This window comes from Heterodontus francisci, chromosome 1, assembly GCF_036365525.1.
Source record: "Heterodontus francisci isolate sHetFra1 chromosome 1, sHetFra1.hap1, whole genome shotgun sequence".
In the NCBI taxonomy this organism is placed as follows: Eukaryota; Metazoa; Chordata; class Chondrichthyes; order Heterodontiformes; family Heterodontidae; genus Heterodontus; species Heterodontus francisci.
Genome location: NC_090371.1, coordinates 172,773,999 through 172,791,554, shown reverse-complemented (window position 1 = coordinate 172,791,554; position 17,556 = coordinate 172,773,999). Strand labels below are relative to the sequence as shown.

General features: G+C 42.7%; 1 protein-coding gene across 1 annotated transcript in view; it reads right to left on the bottom strand.

Annotated features, from left to right (window-relative positions):
• Nucleotides 1–1,635: 1,635 nt before the first annotated feature.
• LOC137349174 (sodium-dependent organic anion transporter-like) overlaps nucleotides 1,636–17,556 on the bottom strand; it is a 54,036-nt gene continuing 38,115 nt past the window's right edge. Inside the window, exons 4-6 of the mRNA XM_068014621.1 lie at nucleotides 8,982–9,157; nucleotides 6,749–6,903; nucleotides 1,636–2,607 (exon numbers count right to left, since the gene is read on the bottom strand). Of these exons, the coding sequence (XP_067870722.1) occupies nucleotides 2,537–2,607; nucleotides 6,749–6,903; nucleotides 8,982–9,157 (402 nt within the window). The 3' untranslated portion in view covers nucleotides 1,636–2,536. The remainder of the gene's footprint in view (nucleotides 2,608–6,748; nucleotides 6,904–8,981; nucleotides 9,158–17,556) is intronic.

Genomic DNA, 17,556 nt, shown 5'->3' with positions numbered 1-17,556 from the left:
TGGCAGCATCTGTGCAGAGAGAAGCAGAGTTAACGTTTCAGGTCAGAGACCCTTCTTCAGAACTGGCAAATATTAGAAATGTAAAAGGTTTTAAGCAAGTAAAGCAGGGGTGGGGCAAGAGATAACAAAGGTGAAGGCGTTGATAGGACAAGGTCACAGAGAATAACTGACCAGAAGGTCATGGAGCAAAGACAAACGGTATGTTAATGGCATGCTGAAAGACAAAGTGTTAGTACAGATAGGGTGTGAATGACTGTAAAGCACAAAGCACTCCAAGCACGAACATAAAAAAACACATTAAAAAAAACAAAACAGTGGATAAGCACAGTGGAAACAAACTAAACAAACTGAAAAACCTAAAATAAAATAACCAAATAAAAAAGGAAAAAGAAAAAAAGAAAAATTAACTAAGCATAAAAAGGGGGACCTGTCATGCTCTGAAATTATTAAACTCAATGTTCAGTCCGGCAGGCTGTAGTATGCCTAATTGGTAAATGAGATGCTGTTCCTTGAGCTTGCGTTGATGTTCACTGGAACACTGCAGCAATCCCAGGACAGAGATGTGAGCATGAGAGCGGGGTGGAGTGTTGAAATGGCAAGCAACCGGAAGCTCGGGGTCATGCTTACGGACTGAGTGGAGGTGTTCCGCAAAGCAGTCACCCAGTCTGCGCTTGGTCTCCCCAATGTAGAGGAGACCACATTGTGGGCAGCGAATACAGTATACTACATTGAAAGAAGTACAAGTAAATCACTGCTTTACCTGAAAGGAGTGTTTGGGGCCTTGGATAGTGAGGAGAGAGGAGGTAAAAGGACAGGTATTACACCTCCTGCAATTGCAGGGGAAGGTGCCGTGGGAAGGGGACGAGGTGGTGGGGGTAATGGAGGAGTGGACCAGGGTGTCGCGGAGGGAACAATCCCTTCGGAATGCTGACAGGGGAAGGGAGGGGAAGATGCATTTGGTATTGGCATCATGCTGGATGTGGCGGAAGTGGAGAAGGATGATCCTTTGGATATGGAGGCTGATGGGGTGGAAAGTGAGGACAAGGGGAACCCTGTCACGGTTCTGGGAGGGAGGGGAAGGAGTGAGGGTAGAGATGCGGGAAATGGGACGGACACGGTTGAGGGCCCTGTCAACCACAGTGGGGGGGAATCATCGGTTGAGGAAAAAGGAAGACACATCGGAAGCGCTGTCGTGGAAGGTAGCATCATCAGAGCAGATGCGTCGTAGGCGAAGAAACTGGGAGAATGGAATGGAGTCCTTACAGGAAGCAGGATGTGAAGAAGCGTAGTCAAGGTAGCTGTGGGAGTCAGTGGGCTTATAATGAATATTCGTAGACAGCCTATCCCCAGAGATGGAGATAGAGAAGTCAAGGAAAGGAAGGGAAGTGTTGGAGATGGAACAGGTAAAGGTGAGAAAAGGGTGGAAATTAGAAGCAAAGTTGATAAAGTTTTCTAGTTCCAGAGCAGGAAACGGCACCGATACAGTCATCAATGTACCGGAAAAAGAGTTGGGGTAGGGGGCCTGAGTAGGACTGGAACAAGGAATTTCCGACATATCCCACAAAAAGACAGGCCAACAATAGTAAAATAATTAAAATCAGTGATTAAAATAAATGTTTATTCTAATGAAATTTTTCTAATGTTGTAATACAGAATATAAATATTTGGAATCTAAAACATTCTAAGGTAAACATTTCTGGTTTAACGGAATGGCTTACTTAAAGTGGGTATGTTATTATTTGTACATTGAACATTCTTGCATTCACAGTACAGAATATGGAGTTGATATATTTGGCAAGGAAAAATACTTTAAACAAACTACAATTACTAAAAGATAACTAATACTGTCTATTATTGTCAAGATAGATGTAAAATCCTCAATCATGAAGAAAACTTAGCTCATTAATCTAGTTTAATTTTTGGTATCTTCACATAATACCATCCTGGGGGTACACGCATTGACTAAATGTTATTTGGCATTTCCAACACAAAGTCAAGTGCACATGACAGTGTGTACAAGTGAGACACAGCTAAATTATGCTTCGTGGGTTCATCACTACGGTTCAGCTTGAATTTGAAGCTAGCCATCCAAAATGTAAATGTGTTTATTTTGTCGAAGTTTCCATAAACTGCAATTGTATGTGCATTTTCCTTTATTTTTGACCAACAATGGCTTTTGTAAAGCTTAAAAAAAAGTATCTGAATTAATGCTGCCATTGGTGCACTTGAGTTTAAATAGACAAATGTCTGAACGCTCATTTTTATTGGCAATGCAATGCAATATGAAGGGCAGGAGCCCTAGTGCATCATGTCAGCAAAGTTAGAAATAAATTAAAGGGGAATATGGAGTATATCAGAAATTATAAAATAACGGGAAGATACTCAGCAGGCATTACAGGAAGAAATCTATTCATTCTGTAGGATCTGCCAATCTATGAAGAGTTCAAATCTTGTTAAATTGGCTCAGTCATTTTAGAAATACTGCGCTCAGCTGGTGCCTTGTCCTCCCTGCTTGGGTGTTGACATCCTTCTTGTGTTATATTATGGACAGAGATGAATCCACAGGTTCAGCAGAGGGCTTTTTAAATCTTTTGTATAGCTGGTAAGCTGATTGTAACAAAAAAATATATATTATAAACAAAACAAGATTCTATCAATGATTTTCAATGTTAACTGTATTGTACATCTATTAGCATTTAAAAATTTGCATCAGGAAGTTTGAACATCTTCTGAGGTGAAAAGGGAAGTTGTCATGAGCAGCACCAGCTATTCGATTGATCCACGATAGCCTTAACTAAAATTTTACTGCCTTCAAGAGTTCAGGAAAAATTGGATGAGGCTAGTAACCAGTCATGGGGGTTGAGACATGTGATTAACCTTTGTCTGTTCATAGTGATGCAGGCAGCATGTAAATTTCATGCTGCCTGATAATTTAAATGATAGTGGTGTGCAGCCCAGCATTAAACAGCTATTGAGTTGTTGCATGCCTTAGCAGGGTGACCAAGTTTGTGCGAGGCCAATATCACTTAAATTTAGCCTGTACTGCTTAAAGGGGAGGAGCAGACTGGCTGTAGCAGCTGTTGGAATGGTTAAAGAGGAGTGTATAAGCAGAAAGAGGAGTGAAAATGGTGCAACAAGCCAGAGGTCAGGCTCCTAGGTTCCCCAGTGCAGCACTGAGGCTTTGGTGCAGGAGCTGGACAGGAGGAATGAAGTCCTCTTCCCTCAGGGGCCAGGAGACCCCCCAGACAGACTTTACCAAGGCAGTGGCAGTAGATAGCCATCACAGTCAATGCCAGTAAGCTAGTGCGAAGGACTTGGATGCAGTCGCACAAATAGTTCAATGACCTTGCATGAGTGGTCATGGTTAGTGAATGCATCTTTACATGCCATACCCTTACAAATGAACCACTAACCTCACACACTTCTCCATTCACAACTCCCTTTTCATTTACCTACCAACAGTCTCTGTCAAGCGCAACTCACACCCAACATTCATTACCTCGCCTCACCCTCATATAAGTAGCATCACTGCAAGCCTCACCCTCATGTTTCACAGCTTGCACATGCTTTTAACTATGCTTGACTATGATGTTTAGCACATCACCCAAACACGTTGCACCACACTCACTGGCACACTCCCCTCTCTCTTGCAGGACAAAGGTGGCCCATAATCAGAGGCAGCAGCAACATCTTACCAGCAGGGAACAAACACAGTAGCATGCCTTTACCACCATTGAAGAGACAGTGCTGAATGAGGTTGTGGCCAGTGGTGGGGCTGAAAACATAGCAGATGACAGTATATTCCTACTTGATCCATCTTCTTACATCCCACTTCCCCCTTATCCCACAATCTCTCATAATTTATGAGCTAAAGACGGTGTAAGCATGCACCTCTTGCTCCCCCAACACTTTTCCTGAAACTAACCCTATCCTTTTGCCTTTATCCTATCAGATACTCAAAAACAGCCATCTGGTCAAGAACTGGTGTAGAAGCCTGAAGCCTGTGGCTAGCTAAAGAGATTAAGGATAATATTAGATTAAAAGAGGAGGGTTATAAAATTGCCAAGTAGAGTCGTAAGACTGAGGAATGGAAGAGTTTTAGATATCAGCAAAGGATGACAAAAACATTAATAAAGAGGGAGAACACAGAATATGAGAGTAAACTAGCCAAAAATATAAAGGCAGATTGTAAGAGCTTCTATAAGTATGTAAAAAATAAAACAACTAGCAAAGGTAAATGTGGGTTCCTTAGAGGCTGAGACAGGCAAAATTGTAAAGGGAAATCAGGAAATGGCAGAGATTTTAAACAAATATTTTGTGTCTGTCTTCACAGTAGAAGACACAAGAAACATACCAGAAACGGTAGAAGGCCAAGGATCCAATGAGAATGAGGAACGTAAAGTAATTAACATTAATAAAGAAAAAGTGCTGGAGAAATTAATGCCAACAAATCCCCAGGACCTGATAACAATATCCTAGGGTTCTAAAGGAGACTGCAGTGATAGTGGATGCACTGGTTGTGATCTTCCAAAATTCTCTAGATTCTGGAAAGGTCCCAGTGGATTGGAAGGCAGTAAATATGGTATCGCTATTCAAGAAAGGAGGGAGACAGAAAAAAGGGACTATAGTCCAGTCAGCCTGGCATCAGTCGTTGGGAAAGTGCTGGAATCTATTATTCAGGAAGTAGTAACAGGTCATTTAGAAAATCATAATGCAATCAGGCAGAGTCAACATGGTTTTATGAAAGGGCAATAAAAAGAGAAAGTGCTGGAAATACTCAGCAGGTCAGGAAGCATCCAGTAAGGAATGTTTACAAACCAAGTCCAAAAGACCTAACAATGTCTTTGTTTTTTTTTTAAAACACAAAGACCAGCATCTATGGAATCCTTTTTGTAGTTTTAAAATACAAGTCCTCAAAATTTAACAAAAAATGGAAGTACTTTCATAACAGTGTATCTGCATATACTACTATTTTACCTTAGTGATTGCTAAGACTGGTTTATTTACTTGCTTAGAGCAGTTTTGTTTCAAAATCATGTAATCTTGTGATGGAATATAGGTATAATAGGCTTAATTAAGTAGAATTTGGAAATAGTGTATTATACCTTTTAGAAGTAAAGATTGAATGGATGGACAGTTTTCAGACGTCACTGAAATTCCCCTTTAAGAAGGTGGAGTTAAATATTTCAAGGTCCCTGTTAGAATAGAATTTCTGTTTCCAGGGAATTGGAAGGTAAACACACACATTGAAATATCCTGTGTGACCTCAGTAAGAGGTAGCAATAAACTTAATTATTTTATGGGGTTGTTTATACAGACAAATCGGTTCCGGAGGTTGCTTTAAGGTACCATAAAAAAGGCTATTATAGAAAATGGACTTACAGGAATAAGAGGTTAAGTAAACACAATTATAAACATTTTGACCAGATAAAGGCTTACAACTTCAGGAAACAGGGGGTTTCTAGTAAAACATTAAGTGGAGAGTTAGTTCATGATACTATCAAATATAGATTTTAAAAGGAACACAGGAAGCTCACATAAATGCTAGAAGTCAGATGACACCTTAGAAATAGTATAAAAATGAGAGGTTTTGAAAGCAAAATTTAGGGGTGTTGTATCCTCAAACACCACTTATCATCCCATGCCTTGCTTGGGGGATTTAAGGTAAAAGTTTACTTTAAATTTTGATGGATATTCTGGATAAGGTGAGAGGGGCAAAGTTTAGAGGGGATGTGCGAGGCAAGTTCTTTACACAGAGGCTGGTGAGTGCCAGGAACTTGCTGCCGGGGGAGGTGGTGGAAGCAGGTACGATAGCGACGTTTAAGAGGCATCTTGACAAATACATGAATAGGATGGGAATAGAGGGATACGGTCCCCGGAAGTGCAGAAGGTTTTAGTTTAGGCAGGCATCAAGATCGGCGCAGGCTTGGAGGGCCGAATGGCCTGTTCCTGTGCTGTACTGTTCTTTGTTCTTTGATATTCTAGGATAATTTTGCTGTAACATTAGCAAGGTAAAACTTTTGGATTTGATGTTAGAAATAAGAATGTGTGTTACATCTCAGTAATATTTAATATTGTGATATACTTATTCACTTAAGTTTATTACATGTTAAATTCTTTAATAAATCTATAAAAGTTAATAAATCATCTCGTGTAGTATTCTGTATACAAGAACCCCCTCTCTGTGTCTCTTTAAGTGGAGAGATACGTATTGAAGAGAGTTTCCCAGACCCTTATAATATCTGGGATATTTATGACTTAGCCATAAATATTAAACATAGGCTATCCAAAAGATGGCAATATTCTCTATTGGTTTTCTTCCTTTGAGGGAAAGCTAGTACAATTCTTTGGACCCAAATAAGTGTCTGAGAATTTGTCTGGTTTGAACTTGATTAAAGGAGATTTGGTTTAGTCCCTATAAGGGGTTAAAGTCATATATCACTTCAATCTAAAATGGCATATGTTGACTGATGGTCAGAATACTGTGTAAAGTGTTTGTTTTATTCCTTCTGGTACTAATATATTTTCTCATCTACTTTTTGGTATCCTGCAAGAATTGAAGTTTTGAGATTATCTAAAAAATGTCTATATTTCTCACCCAACTTTTTCCGCCTCTGCATCCCCCACCCCACAGGACAAATCTTGTCAGTCGTAGCATTACCACTGGTCAGGATGTATGTATGCTAAGCTGTGGACTGTGCACAAAATTTTATAGTTGTGTCTTTCATTTCAAAACAAATGCACCTACCTGTTACAAACATTAATCCATGAAATATTTGAGCACAAATATAAATGAAAGGGTATGCAAACATGGAGTGTAGCTCTTCCTTGAAGGATATCATTAGGATTGTTGCACACAGGTTCCCATTTTGTACTCCTGTTTCTAATGCTACTGTCCGACACCTGTGAGAAAACAAAAACAATTAAATTATAATCAGTGCATATCTTAATATGTAATTAAGCCACCTTCAACATGAAACAGCTATTCTTAAATTATATTAGTTGTTTGTATAGCACATTTATTAAATAATTGTTTAACTCATTTGATCTATTTATCTCAATATCACGGTTATTAACCACAAAGCTTAAATTATATACAATAAACTATTTCCCTTGAAAAATATTCATAGGAATTCACGATATCTTAAATCAGAATAGTGGTCAAGCCACAGCTTATCGTAGTCAACACAAAAGATCGTGTCCAGCAGACAACATCCCAGCCACTTGCATTGCCATCCTGGGTATGTCCTGTCTCACTGACAGAACAGACCCACCAGCAGCGAGGGCAGTAATATCTGACCTGGGGTGACCCTGGGAATACTTAGCATTGACTGCAGACCCTATGAAGTCTCATGTCTTTAGGTTAAAGAAAGTCAAGGAAACCTCCTGCTAATCACAATCTACTATTCCCCTCTCATCCCTCCCCATACTAATTGATGAATCAGTACTCCTCCATGTTGAACATCACATGGGGGAATCTGAGAGCAGCAAGGGTAAAGAATATACTCTGAGTGGGAGATTTTGATGTCCAGCACCTGCTCCCAACCAGGCTGGCTGAGTCCTGAAGGGGTGAGGGAACCAACATGAGGAATTAACCTATGTGGCCTTGTTATCACCAGCCCACCTTTTGCAGATATATCTGTCCAAAATACAGTGACACAAGTGACGACTACACAATCTTTGTGAAATCTTGACTGCATCTTGAGGACAGCCTACATCATGTAGTGTGGCACTACCACCATATAAGTGAGACAGACAAAAGTCAGATCCAGCAAACCAAAACTGGGTATCCATGAGATGCTGTGGGCATTATCAGCAGAAAATTGTATACTACCAGGAGGCCAACCGTGATACAAAGCAGAGTGCAAAAGGGTGTACCAGGAGGTGCACCAAGTATATCTTAAAGTAGGGTATAAACCTATTGAAGCTACCACACAGAGCTGCCTGCAAGCTAAAAACCGGGGTGAAAGATTTCAGTGGGGGTTCTCCTGATTGCTCACTGTAATTTTGATGGATAATCGACAGAAATCCTGGAGAAATGGCATGTAGTTATACGCACCAATCATGAGCTAAAGTTACAGTGCAGAATCTGGAGAACCCAGTTGAAATTCTAGGTGCAAAAGCAGCAAGTTATTGTCAAAGGTAATCATTCATTCATTCATCCATCGTGCCTATGTCAGCTCTTTGAAAGAGCTATCCAATTATTACCAGTCCCATGCCCCTTCCCCATAGCCTTGCAAATTTTTCCCCAAGTGTTTGTCCAATTTCCTTTCGAAAGTTATTATTGAATCTGCTTCCTCCACCCTTTCAGGCAGTGTATTCAGATCGTAACTCATTGCATAAAAAAAATTCTAATCTCATCTCTGGTTCTTTTGTCAGTTTACCAACCCTTCTATCACTGGATAGCCGTCATAAAGTGTGGTTACTAGTATTGGCATAGAACTCCAGTTGGGGCCTAACCGATGAAAACTTGTTTTGTATGATATATAAAGCCAAGGATCCCATATGCTTATATCTTCTCAACTTGTCCTGCCACCTTCAAAGAATAACCGAGGTTATTTCAACAGCACTTCTTTCTTCTGCGACCTCTACCACCGTGAAGGCCAAGAGCAGCTATATAATCCTCTCCAGATCACACACCATCCTTAGTTGGACGTATATTGTCATTCATTCACTATTGCTGGGTCAAAATCCTGGAATTCCATACCTAACACCATTGTAGGAGCACCATTACCATAAATACTGGAGCTCAGGGCAATTAGGGATGAGCAATAAATATAGTCTAGCCAGCATTATCCACAGCCTGAGAACAAGTATATAGATAGCAATAATTTATTTGCCTCATATAACACAATGCATTAAGGGAAACCTGCACAATGTCAGAAAACCACTGGGAAGGGCAGTCCTATGATCTAACATGGTGCTTCTGCAGCATGAGGACTGTGCGGCTCGAAAGATACGCAGTTGGTCTGTTCATTTACCTCTTCCATGATTGCTGTACAAGCAAAGCCAAAATGAAACCAATCACGTAACCAATCAGTGGGTTGATGATTCCGATAATTAGCAATTGTAAATCTGCTTTCCACGAGCCTTTGTATAGCAGTGACGTTACCACTGCTAAGACAATTAATATGGTTGCACCTACGCCAGTTCCAACCTGTGGAGAACACAACGATTGGTTATTTAGTTGGGACACCATTTAAGAGTTCTCTGAGGGGAGAATAGTGTCTACTGCATATCATATCAAAAATGAGAGGAAGCTGTAGGAAAAGAGGTCCACATCAGAGATTTACTGTGTGGGGGCCATTGAGCAGAACTGAATGCTTACCTGTACATGGGCAGAAAGGGAGCCAGGCACAATGAATGCCTTTACAAGACCTCTTAGCATAAAGCTGTAGAGCAGTACTGATGGAGGTTTGGGAGCAAGTCTCCAATCTTTTACTCTCAGCAGGGGAAGGTATATGGGGTGTACAGACTTCAAGAAGAAAGGGATAAAGGGGTAGAGATAGAAAGGGCAGAAAGAGAAAGACAAGAAAATTTTTGAAAATAAAACATTAAAAAGCTATTTTCTCTTAGCATTTAGAAATTAGCAAACGTATTGGCCCTAGAATTCTAATTAGTGGCAAAGTTGATGGGTTTCAGAATGGATTCCAGGAAATGGGGCCGAACCCAGTTCTATGATTCTCATCCTCCTATTTTGTGAGAGGGTATGAGTGGATCCTCCCCCCACCACTTCAATAGTGTGTGCCTTGGCTACCCTGGGAATTGCACCCTTTACACCCTAGGTAAACCTAAGTGGAACTTATGTCTTCTGAGAGCTTGCCTGAGTCCCAGTGGAGCTTAGTTTAGTTTTAGTTTAGAGATACAGCACTGAAACAGGCCCTTCGGCCCACCGAGTCTGTGCCGACCATCAACCACCCATTTATACTAATCCTACACTAATCCCATATTCCTACCACATCCCCACATGTCCCTATATTTCCCTACCACCTACCTCTACTAGTGGCAATTTATAATGGCCAATTTACCTATCAACCTGCAAGTCTTTTGGCTTGTGGGAGGAAACCGGAGCACCCGGAGGAAACCCACGCAGACACAGGGAGAACTTGCAAACTCTACACAGGCAGTACCCAGAATTGAACCCGGGTCCCTGGAGCTGTGAGGCTGCGGTGCTAACCACTGCGCCACTGTGCCGCCCTAAGCTTGTGAAAAGGGAATTGCTTTGACTGGATTCATTATCTTCCTGAGGAAGACCGCTTGCTCCACTGGAAGCTGAACCGGAGACATCTCTTCATGGTCTCTGCTCCACCGTAGGAGCAACGTGCTGCTGCTCCAGCTTTCCACCGGCAGCTCGGGGCAGGCACCACTCTATCTCCGAGATTTGGGATGGGTCAATATTGGGACAATGATGTCCCACCCCACCGCACTTTCACTTCTTAAAATGGTTGATGGAATTTCAGACTCATTGAGGGTAATTTTGATTTTGGATGATGATATAAAATGGGTGATACCGATTCAGCTGTGCATTACATCTCTCCCGACTTTCATTTCATTTCACTGCACCTTTCCAGGCACAATGCACACACACTGGCCATATGAATGACTGTCTCAGGCATTTAGAATGGGGTCTATCGCCGTGCACTTAAGTGGGTGGAGGATTTGTCCTGCTGAAGTTGTACCAGTGAAATAGTCCCCTAAACTTCAGATGATATGTATACATGAGAAGCATAATAGCCTCTCTTCTCTTTTAGACTTTCCAGCAATTTTATTTTTCAATTTAAACAAAGTGGGAGTAATGTTGATTTTGGGTGATTTTCATTTTGAAATGAAAGTCGGGAAAGATATAAGGCACAGCTGAATCGGTATCACCCATTTTATATTATCATCCAAAATCACAATTACCCTCAATGAGTCTGAAATTCCATCAACCATTTTAAGAAGTGAAAGTGCGGTGGGGTGAGACATCATTGTCCCAATATTGACCCATCCCAAATCTCGGAGATAGAGCATTTTAGATACTCGGGTGGGCTGCATACATGTGTAGAGGTGGAACAGAGGCTCCTGTCCCACTTTTCCAGTGTAAAGTCAGACTGGCACCCTGATGGTGGGGGAGCCTAAGGCTGAAGAGCAGGAGAAAAATGAAATTGAATTCCCACAGTGAACCCAGGGTCTGCATTCATAAGGTCGTTCAGCCCTTTAGGATTGTTACTTTTGCTCACCTTTTTTGGAGACTTCTAAAGGCTCGGAACCATACTAACACCTACTTTAGCAAGTTTGGGATCTGGTAGGCTTCAGTGAGGTGAAGTGGGAGGAATTCCTGGGGAGGTCCAGGCATGCTCTGAGACATACTGTCAAACTACTGCTGAGACATAGACGGGCGGGTGGAAGACATGTCCACCTAGATGCCACATCCCCACCCCCAAATCCAGTTAAAGATTTGCAGTACTGTGTAAATTGACTGGAAATCCAGCTGGGGGTGCACAATCAGCAAAATGTGCACCAAATGTGCTGGACATTGTCAGTTTTATCAAGGTGAAATTACACTCAAATTTCTGCACAAGGTCATTCACAAATGCCCAAATGTAAATTCACCAGCGAATCAGCGCAATCAATCAGGAATGCTTTGTGACTGGAACAGCATCCTTCAGCAACACAAAGGGGAATGGGATGGCCAGGAAATGAGCCATTCTTCAACTTTTTAAACAGGAGAGATCAATTGATTGATTTAATCCTCTTAATCTTACTTTTTAATTGAGTGCTGATTATTACTGTTTTCAATTCATTAATTACTGCAGTGGAGTAGGGGCACTTGTGTGGCTTCAGCTGATTGCTGGTCACAGATCTTAAGCACCAAAAGCAGATCAACTTCAAGTAACTTAAATATTTGCAGCAGCTGCAGAAGAAAGAGACCTGGATCAGACTTTAATTGACTGCTGCTCACAGCAGGTACATGTATTTAAAGTTAGAATCATGTGACCACGGGTGCCTGATCATCCGAGCATCTGGGCGCAATGTGATGACTAGATATGAATGGGCACAATCGGCAAACACACATCATTCTGACCTGGAGTGGGGGCATGGCCAGTTTTGTGCCTGGGCTCTGCTTAGGGTGAATGGACTTTTGAACCAGCATAAAAGATCACAGATACTCCAGTAAAAGTATTTGTGGACGCAGCTAACTTATACTTAAACTCCCGTGATCTTAGGTGCTATTTAAATTGATTCCATCAGATTAAGATGATATCTGAGCAGAAATCATGCAGAAACTCCAGGCCAAGTTTATGTTGTAGCAGAAGTTGTTCAGTTTGAGTACAACAGACAGTTTTGTCCTTGTTATTTAAGAAGGGATATACTTGCATTGGAGGCAGTTCAGAGAAGGTTCACCAGGTTGATTCCTGGGATGAAGGAGTTATCTTACAAGGAAAGGTTGAGTAGCTTGATCCTATACTCATTGGAGTTTAGAAGAATGAGAGGTGATCTTATTGAAACATATAAGCTCCTGAGGGGGCTTGACAGGATAGATGCTGAGAGGATATTTCTCTCGTGGTAGAATCTAGAACTTAGGGGGCACAGTTTCAGAATAAGAGGTCTCCCATTTAAAATGGAGATGAGGAGGAATTTCTTCTCTCAGATGGTCGTTAATCTTTGGAATTCTCTACTCCAGAGAGCAGTGGAAGCTGGATCATTGAATATATTCAAGGCTGAGTTAAACAGATTTTTGATCTGCAAAGGAGTAAGGGTTAGCAGGGAGTAAAGGCAGGCAGGAAAGTGGATTAGCCATGATCTTACTGAATGGCAAAGCAGGGCCCAGGGGCCAAGTGGCCTACTCCTGCTCCTACTTCTTACATTCTTATGTTATGTTCTTATGTTTGAGCATGTTCATAATGGAAATTATTTTATATTGTGCAGTACTTTATATAAAAACATTCCAATACACCCAATACCAAAGCTAAATACGGTGGATGCTGGAAATCAGTAATAAAAGCAGAAAATGCTGGAAATACTCAGCAGCTCAGGCAACATCTACAGAGAGAGAAACAGAGTTAATATTTCAAGTCAATGGTTCCAGTTCTGACGAGAGGTCATCGACCTGACTATTTCATACAATAATAGAAAGGTTCCAGCACAGAAGGAGGCCATTTAGCCCATTGTGTCCATGCTGGCTCTCTGCAAGAGCTTAATCACCTAATCCAACTCCCCTGCCTTTTCCCTGTAGCCCTGCAAATGTTTTCTCTTCAGATTATTATCCAATTGTCTGTTGAAGGCCTCAACTGATTCTGTCTTTCCAGTACAATGTCTTAAAACCAACTCAATGGTTTGAAGATCTCCCTGTGCCTGTCTGCTCCCTTCTGCTATATGTAGCCTCCTGCTGTAAACATAGAAGCGATGCTCAGATTTGCAATATCAGGAATATGTTAAAGAACACTCAAGACTCTTCTTACAGCCCTTCACAGATATGAGCACTTGTATATTTTGTTTGGTGGATTGGGCAAAGCCCTCTTAGGTTGTCAGTGTGGCCAGAGTTTCAGGAACAACTGAAAGTGCAATCTGTGCCCTCCTGCAGAATGAGCATGCATGGACTTCAAAGGAATGAGTGGATGGAAATTTGTGGGCATTGTGATTTGATGATATGTAGTCGTGGGGGAAGGGCTGAGGCTCCATGCCAAGACTACTCATTTGTAAAAGGTATGAAGTGATGTAGATCCTGATCATTTGACAAAGCAACCAATGTATTAGAATGCTGTGACAAGAGAAAATATTCCTATACTTAAGTAAACCTTTGAACCATTTCATGGGGACAGTACTTCAGATTTAGTATTGTGGTGCTTTAATTAAGATGTCTTGCATACATGATTGCTGGAACTACTCTGCAATAACTATTTCATATTGATGCAACCACTTAGCATTGTGCAGAACAACCCTCAATTTCACAGCAACTATCAACTGTCAAGTGCTCATATCTGTGAAGGGCTGTAAGAAGAATCTTGAGTGTTCTTTAACATATTCCTGATATTGCAAATCTGAGCACCGCTTCTATGTTTACAGCAGGAGGCTACATATAGCAGAAGGGAGCAGACAGGCACAGGGAGATCTTCAAACCATTGAGTTGGTTTTAAGACATTGTACTGGAAATCCTAACCTTACAGAGAGAGCAGGGTAGATTGGAGGTATCCCAAATCCTTCTCATGTTCTTTCTTCTCCACCCATTCACTCTTCATGGTCCCCTAGGCACATACTCCAGTATAAAAATATGTAGTATATTGCCATGTCACACAGTAACTTCAGTGGGAGACTATTGGAATGGCCAGAATCTAGACTGGGACCAGGACACATCGATTCTCAGCCTTGTGTGTAAATTCCAACTTGGACCTTTAAGACACGTAGCCTCTGATGGTAGAATTCCCAAGTTCCAGAGCTACTTTGGGACTTGTGGTCAGTGCTGGTACACCTGGCCAACTGATTGCACAAGTATGGTGCACCTGGGGGTTCAGGCCAGGATCGTGTCTTAGAAACCTTAAGATTATACAGGCAAAAATAGTTTTTGTTGTGATGGAGGTTTTCATACAGTGGCACACCAAAGGTTTTCTTTTTGGTGGGACTGACAGCATTATTCCTCTCCCTACAGCTTTCCAGCCACTTCTATGGCAGAGAGTGTCCCAATTATTTAAATTGGATGAGCCCTGCCACCACCCATAACCCTACCCCATCTGACTTTGTGAACTGTGGAAAGGTCAGTGGTGGCAGTCAAGTCAGAAGGCCCACAGATTTTTAAGACCACTTTCTTTAAAGTCAGTTTCCTGAGCAATGAAAACAGTAATAACATAAATGTTTCTTCGGAGGATATAACAGAATACTTTCGAAATGGTGAAAAGTTAGAAGCAGTGGAGGTCATTGCAAGTTTAAAAGGCTCAAACGAGAACCGGAAAAACCAACCTGCCCGACATTGCTAAACGGCCAATTAATCCACTTAACTGTTTGTTATCAGCTCATTAAGAGTCAGTTTTGAATTTTGGTTTGGAGGCATGGGATTCATGCAGGGTCTGAACCACAACAGGGAGGAGGAGATTCAAACAAAGTGGGAAGCCACTCAGAATGGCAGGACACTAGCAAGAGGCTCCATCAAAAAGGGAAGGCTCAGAAACGGCCCTCATCCACAGGCGACCAGTCGCACAGAGTCAGGAGAATTATCTGTCATTTTCCTCACTCTTGAACAGATGGTTGCTGACTTGTGTGCCTTCGTTGAGAGTCATCCGAGAGTTTGCTGCAGCCATCGCAATGATGAAATGAAGTCACACAAGTCTGGCTTAGTGCAACAACCTGGCCAATGTTTTATTGAAGGTCAGTGTGATATTATTTACAACAGACACACCCAAGTGGCCCACAAAGTGACATTATCAACATGGTGACCTGCACTCATAGCCACTCCTACGAGATGCTCCCCCAGCAGCTGAGGTTAGGTGGAGGCAGTCTGCTCGCTATTGCCTGTCTGGTCCTGAGATGCCCGTGGCAACCACCCTCAGCATGGAGGTGCCAGGGGGGAGCACCTCCAAAGGCTGCTGCACTGCCATCACTGCGGAGCAGCCTCTGTCACGGCACATGACTCTACAGATGCGTCGCCTGTCGGAGGGGCCTGGAGCAGATGAGGATGACAGAGCTCCCTGAGGGTTGGCCCCCTCATCGCCATCTGTCAATACCTCAGCCCTTTCATGGTGCCCTTGATTGCTGGAGGGAACCACTAGCTGGAGCGCAGCTGGCATCCACTCCAAGTTTTGTTGCACTGTTTGCACAACTGACCGGTAAATGCTACTGACTGCAGCATGCACTTAGTGCATGTCAGTGTGCTGTTCCTGCATCCATTCTATTCTAAGTGATGCTCTGCATGAGGCTCGCCACTTTCTCAATGGAGAAGCTCATATGCTCAAAGCACTGATTCATTGTGTAGCACATGAGATGAATGGACTTCTCCATTCTTGTCCTATGAGTCCGCAGTGCCTTACGTAACTCTGACAAGTGGGCACACATCTCACGCTGGTTCTCCAGGTACAGCTACCTGTTTCATGACTCTCTAATCTCTACATCTCTGCCCTGCTGAGCAGGGTTGTGCCTGTCCTCCATCCCCCGAGGAGTACTGGCCACAGCCAATTCTGCCTCCTCCATATCCTCCTGCTCCAATCTGTTGTGCGCTTCACCCTGTGCAACCCTTTCTAATAATGTGCGAGGACCCACCGAGGTGCAAGTATCTGAGCTGGTGGAGAGTGTGCAAGAAAGATTTGACTGTGCAGGCTCCGAGGAGTCTTCCTCCTCTGACTCCTCAGGAACGTGTTGGTGCTGTGTGGGCTCCTGCCCCTCTGTGGCTGGCCCTGTGGGAGACATAAGAGATGATGGTGAAGATTGGGCCAGTCAATAAATGCTCAGGCTGCTTAAATAATGAGATGACATCTCATGCTTTGACAACTCATTGCATGGAGAGCATTGCCATGCCCATCCCCTGAGCATGGAGACATTGAGATGGTGGACCCCGTCTCTCCATCCCAGAGTTCCAGTGACTTGACACTGTAGCCAAATCATGGGTCAGCTCCTCAAAGTGCATCAGTGATGTGAACTGTGGCACCCCACCATCCAGGCCCTCTCGTTGTCCCTGGCATTCAACTCCAGTTTGACTACAAGGTGAATAAAGATGCTGTCAGGAGAATATCTCTCTCACTCACCACTTGCAGCTTTTCAGTCACATAAAATGTTGCAGTCTGCACTCTAGCTTCCTGACCAACAGTACTAGGGTCTAATCTATTCTTATGGGTTATCAAGGCTGCTGAGCACATATCATTCCAGACCTGAAAAGGTCATTGAAACACTTCCGTCACTGCAGCCAGTTGCTCCTCACAATTCCTTTGCTGCTGACCTTGTTTGCCACCTCCAGCCATGTCCTCTTGATTAGTCTTGCAGGATTTCTGTTGCCACTGGCAACAAACAGGATGTTTCTCAATCACCGGCTCCAGCAGCACCTCCAGTGAGGTGTCAGAAAATCGGAGGGTGGGCAGCGCTGGCATGGGGGGCCCTCCCTTCTCACTGTCCTCTGCCCTGCTCCTCCTTCCATCCTCTGGACAAACAGCAATCTCAGCAATGGCTGCCACCTCCCTTTAAATAGGTCCCACCTCCTTCCCGTGTCCACCACTGCTAATTGGGCAGCTAACGGGACTCTTGGCCAATTAGCTACTTTCCATATTGAAATTACAACACCTATGCGTAGCCGACGCAGTGCAAAGTCAGGACCTGGAAGTGACCATGATGTCAGGATTCCGACCCCAGAATGGAAATCCCACTCTTTGTTCTGCAATAAATAAGATTTATTAGATTGTTTAAAGGGTACTTATACTGCTGGAATGAACAGGCCTTAACTCCTTCTGGCAAGTTTAGCAGATATCTACTACATAAGTGTTCCAAATTTCCACTAGCTTTTGTGCGAAGAAATGCAGCCTGATGTCACCCTTGAATGGCTTTGCTCTAATGTTAAGGTTATGACCACTTGTTCTGGACTCCCCCACCAGGGGAAATTGT